The 10,946-nt window shown below is 38.1% G+C and overlaps 1 protein-coding gene across 1 annotated transcript; it reads left to right on the top strand.

The window, feature by feature from the left end:
• Nucleotides 1-1,508: 1,508 nt before the first annotated feature.
• On the top strand, nucleotides 1,509-2,654 carry LOC104405765 (B2 bradykinin receptor-like). The gene has a single exon (XM_010014572.1). The coding sequence runs from the start codon at nucleotides 1,509-1,511 to the stop codon at nucleotides 2,652-2,654; it is 1,146 nt and encodes a 381-aa protein (XP_010012874.1).
• Nucleotides 2,655-10,946: the final 8,292 nt, after the last annotated feature.

The following is a 10,946-nucleotide window of genomic DNA, read 5'->3' as shown; positions in this document are numbered from 1 at the left end:
GTACAGTGAGAGTCTCCTCTGTTACTGTCTTTACTGTACATACTAAAATACAGTCTTCTCTTTGCTCTTGGTTCTTAAGTACTACAGCACTTGATTAAAAGTACACAAAATATGACCACCATTTTTCAGTAATTCTGCATCCAACAGCCAAATGTCTATATGCATATCAAGCACTGACACTTAACAACAAACAAATCCAGTAAGCAGAGCATGAATGAGAACCCCATCCTTTCAGGAATTACAAATGTGTCCCCTTTTTACTTCCAAGTTACCAGATGAATCGGACAAACGTCTTAATTAAAAATACATCTGCAAATCTTCCAGTCAAACCATAGTATAAACAGTGATATTTTAAAGACCTGGAAAAAGACAAACGGTATTTCTGTCACCCAGTCCAGAGAAATATATATACAGCTCCGGGAAGCCAATCTTGCATTTGAATATCTCAGCATTCATTATCTGAGTGCACAACAATAAAACCACAGTTAACATTTTAACAGCACTGAGCGGACGCTGCATGCTCAACTTCCTTTTGGTTTCAGTAACATTTAAGCACACATCCGGTATTTATGCCCATAAATAGCTTCCTGTAAGACCCCAAGCCATTTTGATCTGTAGAATAGTCACAGTACAGCACCTGGCTTTCAGATTGTGGTCTTGGACCCAAACTAGGGTCTGCAGGCAGATCCTGGCTTACATGATGACCACAATCTTTGCCAAACTGCGGAGCTATTAAAACCAAGGTCTCTCAAAAAAGTGGTGCCATTTATCTCTTCTGTGACTTGCTTGCAGAAAGAGATTGTAGCACAGAGACAGAAATACACAGGTGAATCCAGTGCGAAGCTGAGAAAGGCACACTGTTTACAAACACTGATCCTTGCTCCTCCAGCTTTCATAGCACAGTCTAAAGCTGCAAACTAAATGTCTGCTGTGACAGTAGTAACATTTGGGAAAAAATATGGTGTTGTCTGGGGAAGAAGTACCATTGAATTCCATCCAATTCTTGCTTTAGAGGAGAGGGCGTAAAATGTTGAGGGATGTGCCATGGAACTAGCAGCTTAACAATGAGCAACATGAGATTCATAAGGTTCATCTGTCTGTCCTTTAGGAGACTATGGCTATTGACACACAAAGATAAGAAGAGAAAGTAATGCTGAACCTTCCCAAAGAATTAAAAAAGACTTGCTGCAGCTTGGTTCTAGTGAATAAAGATTGGCAAATGTTCTGTTCAGTTAACATGTTAGTTACAACGTATGCTGTTGCTTTATGCCCTCTTCTTCACCCACTTAAAATTGTTCCACGCACTCCATAGCAGTTTAGATTGTGAGATCCTCTGCAAGCATGTAGGGTGTGTATCAGGAAGCAACCCAGAGAATTGTAAGCCTGTTCAAAACCATGCTTTTTAGGACAGTAAGAAAAGCAGCGTCAGCTTTTCTTACTGTGTCTTTGGCAGCAATGCGCTAGGCGCAACAATCTCATGTCACTGTTTTCTTTTTCTCTGCACAGAAATGGTTTCCATCACAACTGAAAATGTTACACGACTTCACAACATTGTGGCCACCCAGGAGCTCACAGTCAGTCCAACAGATTGCAAAAATAATTCAGGAGTACATCAGCTGCATGAATACGAATGTATTAATTCAACTGTATGGCAATGGCTACAGGATTTTCAGCCTGGCTTCCTCTGGTTTATATTTATTCTTGGAGCAATAGAAAATTCGTTTGTCCTCATCATCCTGTGTTTCCACAAGAGTCGCTGCACAGTGGCTGAAATTTACCTAGCAAACATGTCACTTGCTGACTTAATGTTAGTCTGTACTTTACCTTTCTGGGCCATTAATATTTCTAATGGGTTTCAATGGCCTTTTGGCCTGTTCCTCTGTAAAGCTGTCAACATAATGAGTAACATGAACCTTTACTCTAGCATTTATTTCCTGACACTTGTGAGCATCGACCGCTATCTGGCCTTGGTGAAAACCATGTCTCTTGGATGGATGCGACGAACTGTCTGTGCCAAATGGAATAGCTTTGTAATCTGGACATGTGCATTGCTCATATGTTCACCTGCAATGGTGTTCCGAAATTTACATTATTACAAAGAATACAACATCACAGCCTGCACTCTTATTTACCCAGCTAGCTACTGGGAGCCTGCAAATAACTGCTTGTTGAACATTGTGGGCTTTGTGATCCCACTGTGTGTAATTACCTACTGCACAATGCAAATCATCAAAGCCTTACGAAGTAATGAGCTGCAAAAAATGAAATTAGTCCAGACAGAGAGGAGAGCCACTATGCTGGTCCTTGCTGTGCTCTTGCTGTTCATCATTTGCTGGCTCCCATTCCAGATCAGCACATTCATTGACACAATCCGTTACCTTGCACCCACTTTTAAATGCCTGGAAGAAATCAATGACATAATGACCCAGATAAGTATATACTGGGCCTTTTGCAACAGCTGCCTAAACCCAGTCTTGTATGTAATTGTTGGGAAGCACTTCCAGAAGAAGGTTGTGGAATTCTACAAGGACTTGTTCCCAAAGAAGTGCAGAAAATCACAGTCTGTACAGATGGAAAACTCCCTGGACACTTTAAAAACTTCCATTTCAAGTGAATATCCAAGGAAAAAGTCTGTTTTCCCATCACCCCAATAGCACAATTTGTTCATTACAGAAAAAAAAGCCTTTTAACTTACCAGTCTCCACTAATATCCATCTACTACTGGTAGACAGAATAAACATGGTAGTATTCATCATTTGTGAGAAAGCAAGTGTTTGATCTTGAAGGAAACTCCACACAGACATCTGCTTCTAATGTTATTGGATATTTTTCATTATCAAATTCTCCTTTGTAGCATACTCACATATTCATGGCTGAATAATATTTGATGCATGTAATGTTTGCATTTCTAAGGTGTACATACATGTACAGACAGTTCCCTGAATAAAGCCCCTGTTCTGTAAGGATTGTGCAACTACTTATGGTACCCATACAGTTTGCTGGACTAGATTTTTGATAGAAGGGGCTTGTATTTGAGTAAGTTCTGGTAAATGGATCCTGTAGGATTATTATTCAAACGGATTTTTAGGTGTGGCCATTTTTTTTTTTTTTTTGTTCAGTCATCCAAAGCTATTTTGATTGATCAACAAGCTGTGCCTTTATGCAACTGCTCTGCCCCTGCTAGTTACAGGTTTACATCTACTTGTATGTACGGAAAGTAGCTCTAAAAATAAAAGCAAAGCAATACTGGAAGGAAGCATGAAGTTAGATGAGTTTTCTTTGTAGCAGGAGATTTTTTTACCCTTTCTGCACTGAGGTAAAAGCATTAACTTACTCCTTTTGAATGAGTGAATGTTATTTATTCATACCCACACTTCAGCTCAGAGAGTTTTCAATATTCACAAAGTATAATTAATATTTGTAATGTTATTTAATACGAATATAAAAGTTCAGCAGCATAACTGATGAAGTGGAAGAAACTGAGAACATGAAGGACAGCATCGCCTAACAGCCTTAGAAATCTAACTGAGGCTAACAGGAGTCCTGAAAGTTCAGAGTATTCAGGAATGGCCTTTTCAGAGTCTAACAGTACCTACGTTTTATTTGTAGAGTTAATCTGAGAGATTTTAATACAAGATATCTTTTTCCTAACTGATCTAGTTTAACTAAAAGAGGGGAAATTCAGGCTGGATGTGAAGAAAAAATTCTTTACAACGAGGGTGGTAAATACTGGAACAGGTTGCCCAGAGAGGTGGTAGAAGGGCCATCCCTGAAGGAATTATATTCTTTGGAGCTCAAACAGCACAATAAAGTTTCATTTAAGATGGAAATTTGTATTAAGCCTTCAAACAATTAAACCCAAAAGTGCTCTAAATATAGGATTTAGATCACTGCGGATGATTCAGACAATTTCTGTAAGCTTTCTGTAACAAACCAGTATAACCCTGCCACAAATATTTCTATTGTTCATTCTTTAAATTGTCCAAGACACCTACCATGAAATGCTTCAAAACTTTCTGTTATTTCCACTATTGTCAATACTGTCTTGTTCATGAGCATGCTGTTCTCGCAATCATTAAATAAAAGGAAGACCATACAGAGATTATGCAGGCAATGGAGGAGATTTTTGAGTATTTGGTACTGAGAAGTAAAATATAAAAATGTTATTATATTAATATGATATTAATTTAAATCATGTAAATATATAGACATTATTTTGTTATGCAGTAAGCATGTACAACAGAAAATAAACAACTTTAAGAAAGCAGATTTGCTGGCATTATCTTCTCTAACCCTTTTCCTGTTAGTCGGGAATGACTTGCCAGAAGTGCAACTGTTGCAGGTACTTTCTTTCACTTCCCATTTTACTAAAGAAAAGTGAGCTAAAACTGCAGAATTCTAGCTATTTTCAAAGCTTTAGGTCAGCTTTCTTTTCAGGGCCCTTTTCTGAGTGGTGCTGACCACTCTCAGTCCCTTTGGAAGCTAAAACATGAATTAAGGCAGCTAAGGATTCTGAAATCTTCTCAGTACTTCTTTTCTGCCCATGAAACAGCAGATAGTACTTCCTTTTGTAAGGATTTAGGGTACACAAGAACCTATAGGTGCTGTTTGCAGGATGGACCCTCTGCCTAAAGCCTTTTCTCTCAAAGCACATAGACACCAGCAGCAATGGAAAGCCCCTGCACTAGCCTCTGCAGAATGCACAACAGCACAATGTCAGCTCACAGACATTTGCATTCTTGCCCACTTTCCAGTGTGCTCACACGTTATGCAGTATTTGCATGTACTGCTTGTGCAGGTAACCAAACCCCTCAAAAGATAAAGTGCTATGTCCAAGTCTTACATACTGGCAGTCTACAGTCACACTCAGATGCTTGGCTCTGTCCTCCAAGAGACAAAGCAAAGTGTAGGAAGGGTTCTTGGTAAAATGAGGGCAGACTTTGTCCTGAGCATGTCAGAGTTGCAGATGTCAAAATGTAATCACATCACCCTTTGATTCCTCTTTACCCTGTCCCCCCTTTACCCCTTTTTCCCTTTCACCCAAGGCTGCCGCTTCTTTCATAGAGGCTTTGGCCATGCAAATCAATGACTCTGCATTCAGTCAGATGGAGATGGCTAGGGACCATTGCCAGAGGAATGGCAAGGATATCAACTGCGAGCTGATATTTCTGGCCTGCAATAGGTACAGGCAGGAATAATTCTCATCTTTTCACTGTCTGTTTTTTGGGTTGATTATTGGCTTCGCTTGAAATGCAAAATTAATGATCTTAATAACTTTTAACAAAAACAGCTGGCATTTGTTGTGCATTGGACAAGGTTGCTTTTTTCTAGGCAGGGTTCATGTGGAGAAGTCAGGATCTCAGTTCAGGTCTTGCAAATCTCCAAGCAGTACTTTAGCCATTGAATCAACCTTTACCTCCACTTTTCCATCAGTACACTGTGGGGTTTCAGCCTATACTGGCTCCTTCCATATTGTGCTGTTTCAGCCACTATAAACTAGTTAGTAGGGTTTGATTATTACTGCACTATGATGCTAACAGAATCGTTGATTAAGAATTGTAAATAGCTGAATGAGAGTTTAAGCTCTCCTTAGTAGTCACTGTCTATATTATATGTAAAGAAATCCAGCCAAGAAGAATGAGGATTTTTACATCACAAGGTCACATCAAAAAACGTTTCTCCTCTTCTGGAATAGATGAATGGTGATAGCAGATAACTATGTTGATTTGCAAACCATTTCAATAAAGAAAATCAAACTCTTACATCATAGTGCTCAAAAAAATTAGTTAGTTCAGATCATCAAAGGCTTCAGCTATGTTAAGAGGAAGATTTTTAGTGGCTGAACTGTTAGACCAACAGCCAGGACTCTGGAGACCTTTTGGATTTCTGCTGTTTGTCTACCACATAACATGTGTAATAATTGAGCAGTCTTACCTCTGCCTTCATTAAGATATCTGTTTAATCTTTCTGATCACAGATGCCCAGTTAGCATTTGTAAATTCCTATGCGGCTCTAGAGGATGTGTACTTCTTGCAGGAAAGTCAACATAGACAGGGTGACTGAATATCACAGCACAAACTAATGTGCTGTGAGTATCCTGAGTGGAAGACACAATGGACAGCTATGTTTTAATTATGTATACAAGGCAAAAACTATTGACTCCTATGTAAGTTGTTTTTAACAAATCCTTCAAATTCCTTTAATTCGTGGTCCATTACATCTGTGCAAATTACTATATGCTTTCTACAGGTTGAAATGAAGACCCTAGGTGCAAAGAAATAATAAATTAAATCCCCTTTTTGTATAAAGTTACAGTTTCTTATGTGGAGTTGTCCAAAGTTGTTTAGGGGCTGGAGCTACAGCAGTGCCTATCCATTTCACTATTTGCAACAAATATGTAGACTCCCAATTTTGAATCTCTCTCCCCTACTAAAAAAAAGTTCTAAAGATGACAATGAAAAACAACAGAAAATAAGGAACTAGGTTTACAAAGAGGAGTTGGATTTGCAAAACAATATTTTGAACCCATTTTGAAGTGATGAGTTTTGTAAGAGTATAAATTTGAGATGCAGCTTCACTTTTCATTCAGAAGCATGAGTAAATGTGGATGTTGGCAGCTCCTAGAGACTGATGTCCAAGCAAGGACAATTTCCAGACTCCTTGTTATTGCTCAAATGTTCTTTTTTACGGTAAAAATGATTTAAATGGAGAAATGCACTGATGTAAGCAAAGAGGAAGCTTTGGAAAGTGTTTGATGAAGATCTCCTGTTGTATTGCGCTTACCATATTGACTCAGCATGGGAAGTGTTCTTTCAAGATTGATCTCCCGCAGGTTATTAGGGTTCCTTAAGCAACACATAATTCAAAAGATGTTCTCTTTCAGGTCTTCACCAAAATAAAAGTTTGTAAAAGATGTAAAAAATATCATTTTGACAAAAGTGAAGCAGATAGATAGCTTCATGTGAGATGTAGTTTTTTACACTGTTCCAGTTGTTTAATAAAATAAGTAAACGCTTAAGTAGGATGCTATTTTAAAAAAATATTGAAAAATTTATACATCTCAAGTTTTAAAATTAAATGGCAGGTTCTTTAGAGGTTTCTCCAGTGTGCTGGTGGTAACCAGAACAGCTTTTTGAATTTGTCAGTTTTACCAGTGTTTGCATAACTCTTAGTATGTTTTTAACAAATAAAAAATTAGAATAAAATTTTTTATCATGATGATAGGGGAGTTGATAGTAAGATATCACTGTGCAGCCTCACATGGCTTTTCATTTTAACTCACTTATCAAACAAGAAAAGACACAATTGAATAAGAATTCAGAGAGATGGTTCATGTGTTCAGTAGATAGCCACTAGGAAGAATGTTTTCATATAAGTAAATAATATTCCAGTCCCTTGATAATTTGCCACTGTTTTTTTAAAAGCAGTTGGAAAACCCCACTGTTCACACAGATATGCTGGAGAGATTTGTACCTAAAATGGGATGCATCAGATGTGAATATTTTTTTTTCTAAATTGCTCTAATCAGAAGACAATCAGAATGAAAAAAAGATAAAAATATGTTGTAAAGAACCAGTCTTAGGCTACAAGATCCCACTGGGGAACAGATGAAAGGAAGGTTATTTATAGGTGCAAGCCTGAGAAAATACAGCAGTCATCATGTGCTACTGAGAAGTGATGTTCACAGAGACTCATGCCCTACACACCTACAGTGGGGTTCAAAAGACATTGCATTTCAGAAATAGTGGAAACAGGATGTAGCAAGTCCATGTTTCAACATCCCTTCACATATATCTGTTGTGCTCTAACCCCAGCTCCTTTGCATGGTGCTCCCTCAGGCTGGCAGAGGAAGAAGCTCCCACACAACACAAACCTAGTTCAAAGTTTGTCTTTGTGTTCACTGGCACCGAGAGGGCTGTTCAGAGCTGTTCATGAGATTGTTATTATTACGGACATAGTTAATCATACAAAAGAACTTTTAATTGACAAGGACCTGTACTTGAGAACCTTATTTAGTGGTCACAGGAGGACAAGATTCACAGTACATGGCTTTTAAGATTTCACAATGAGAATGGTATTTCACATGCCTTGAAAATGAAAGTCAACATTTGAAGAAGTCAAAAAAAAAAAAAAAAATATCCTAAGGCTTTCTTCCAAAATGCAACATCACACACATTGTACATGGCCAACAAGCCATTCAGACAGGCCTCAGGATGCATCTTTGAATTTGCTCAGTAACCTCTGCGTTGCTCTTTACCAACTGTTCCTGAATTTAAAACCTTACCTAAATTGCCGGGAAGGAGAAGAATTAGGTATGTCTATCTGTTTTTTATTTTACCTTTATTACAATCATTTCATATACTATTTATGTATAAAAAATACCTTTCATGCTCTCAGTTCTGATCTGCGCAGTCTACTAAGAGTTTCCCTTTCTTTTTCACCATGAAACTAACTCTGAAGGTAAGGATTAGTTCTCTTTATATGTAAAAACATGATCAATTTTATAAAATCTCTTTCTAGCCAAACATGCTTAGCTGTTTGCAGGATTTTCTCTATGAATGTAATATTTACGTTTAAGATTGTTCCCTAAGCTCAAGTTGTATTTATTTAGTGTTTCCAGAACACATGATCCTAACTGGATAACATATATTAATAGTAATAATGGTCAGAGATTCACTGTATATGGAAATTAATCAGAAATGTGTTCCAAGTAGGAAAAATGAATCATTATTTGAATAAAAGATGACTGAAATGTGTTAAGTACATAAATTGGAAATTGTTCATGTGGTTAATTGCCCATTAGTAGTAAATACTTAAAAATACCTACAGAAGAAAATTCCCTTTGAAGAGGAAATGAAATTATGCAGCTGAACATGAATTGCGTTTTCTGCCAAGAAGACGTCTGGATCTCCAAGTTTATAAAAGGCTCGGACACTAGCTAGTAGGCTCTGGGGAAATTTTCCCAATGACTATCTCTGCAGAAACTTCAGGTACAATTGCTACCTGACCAAGAAGTCATAGTTAGCTGCAGCTAAATCTAAGTTGCACTGGAAAGTAAATGTTCCTGAGGTTTTTTGGTTTAGCTCATCATGAATGAATCCATGGCTCCAGCCCAGAGATCACATCTGAAACGTGCAAAGTGATTGGCATAGACTGATAACATATCATCGGAAAATGAACAAGCAAGAAAAATAAACCCTTCTTTTTCCTTTGTATTTAGTAAAAGTAATAATTCTGTTTACAAAAGTAAATACTTAACTGTTATATACCTTCTCCATTATTTTTTACATATAACATTACAGATTTTCTTCCATTACTCTTACATCTTAGCCACACACCTGCTACAAAAGGGTTAGATTCATGCTGTCCCACAAATAGCGGTTAGATGCCTGCTGTCCCACAAATAGCTTCTTGCTGTCTCACAGATGATGTGAGACAGCCCTTTGATGCTAATCAACCATTTATTTGCTATAGATACCTTCACTTCACTTTTAGATCCTCTCAAGTTATCTTAGTTTGCATGAGACTGTCAGTGAAAGAGATAACATTCAGGCTGTTGTGAGGGAAGATGTTCGAAGCCAGAGAGCTGTGCTGAGTTGTAGCCCAGTTCCCTGACAAGACTGCCAGCTTGAGTGAGTTTATGAACTCAGATAAAACTTTGCTGCTCACTTAATTCCGCAATCTTAGAAAATGTTCTGTGCATTAAGTACCAAATTGTGTGATAAGGAATATTAGTACTTAACCAGTTCCCAAAGGCATCCCAGAGAAAAATATTGCAAGCAGCTAAGGTACAGACATCACTAAGGTTGTACATATATGTAAGAGATGAATGATGGTTCTAAATGGTTTCCTCGGAAACTCCGTCCTTAGCTATCTCCTGGGTGTAAAAATACAGGAACTTAAAGAGCAGAGTGAAATACCTGTAGCAGAAAATTAACATTCAGGATGACTGATCGCCAAATACTGATTTTATTTTTTTTTTTTTAATGCATTCTTTTTCCTGACTGACATGCTCCACTTAAACATGAAATACTGAAATGTTAGATGTCATCACAGGCTCAGCAGTGTCTTGCCTAACATAATGTTTCTGAGACTGAATGCTTGTAAAAAACAAGATCCAGGCACTATGGTCAAGCATGACAACACCAGAATAGTCACCAGAGGAGGCAGCTCTGGCAACCCAGTAGATTTTCATGGGAAAATAACATTTTACCTACGTTCTCATTCCTGCACAACCTCACACAGAGATACCAGAGAGAAATAAAGGCATTGCTAATGCTATGAAAGCCTAAATGCTTTGGAGGCTGGGGCTACCTCCCTCCACCTGAACTCAAATGAAATTTTGAACTGGAGAGGAGTGCTGTGAATTTGGAGCTGTAAAGGCCCTCCCTACAGCCAAGATTTTCAGCATACGATCTTGGAGAAGTCAATGTTTTATTATTACAATTGCTGACATTTGAGGGCAACAAGCTGTCTAATCTAACAGCAGTGTTGTTAACCCAAAGTTCAGGATGGGAGGAACTGACAGGGAGCAAAAGAATGAAAAGTTAAACAAATGAGTGATGCACACAGAGAGTAAGTAGCATTCCTGGTTCTGGAGAAATGGGCATCATCCTGCTAAATTTATACATAGTATGGAAAATAAGAGTAAGAGAAAGGACAGGGAAGGGTGCACAGCTGGCTTTGTGTCACCAGCAGGATTCCTGCTACTCTCAGGGAGCTGGAATTTTGCTATATCTGTTTCTGCCATCATTCAGGAGGAGACACAGAACTACTTACACTAAATTGACACTTTCCTTCCTCTGCCACTTTAAACAATGGCAGCAAAGAGAGGAAATTTCGTAGGCTGTAGAGGAAGTTCCAACTTTGCCAATACCAGGAACACTTCTTACCATTGCACATACAAAGCATGGACTGATCTAGCCTATTATAATCAGTGAGCACTA

This window comes from Nestor notabilis, unplaced genomic scaffold (assembly GCF_000696875.1).
Source record: "Nestor notabilis isolate BGI_N333 unplaced genomic scaffold, ASM69687v1 scaffold3225, whole genome shotgun sequence".
Taxonomy (NCBI): Eukaryota; Metazoa; Chordata; class Aves; order Psittaciformes; family Psittacidae; genus Nestor; species Nestor notabilis.
The sequence above is the reverse complement of the archived record's forward strand: the minus strand, read 5'-3'. Positions and strand labels throughout refer to the sequence as shown.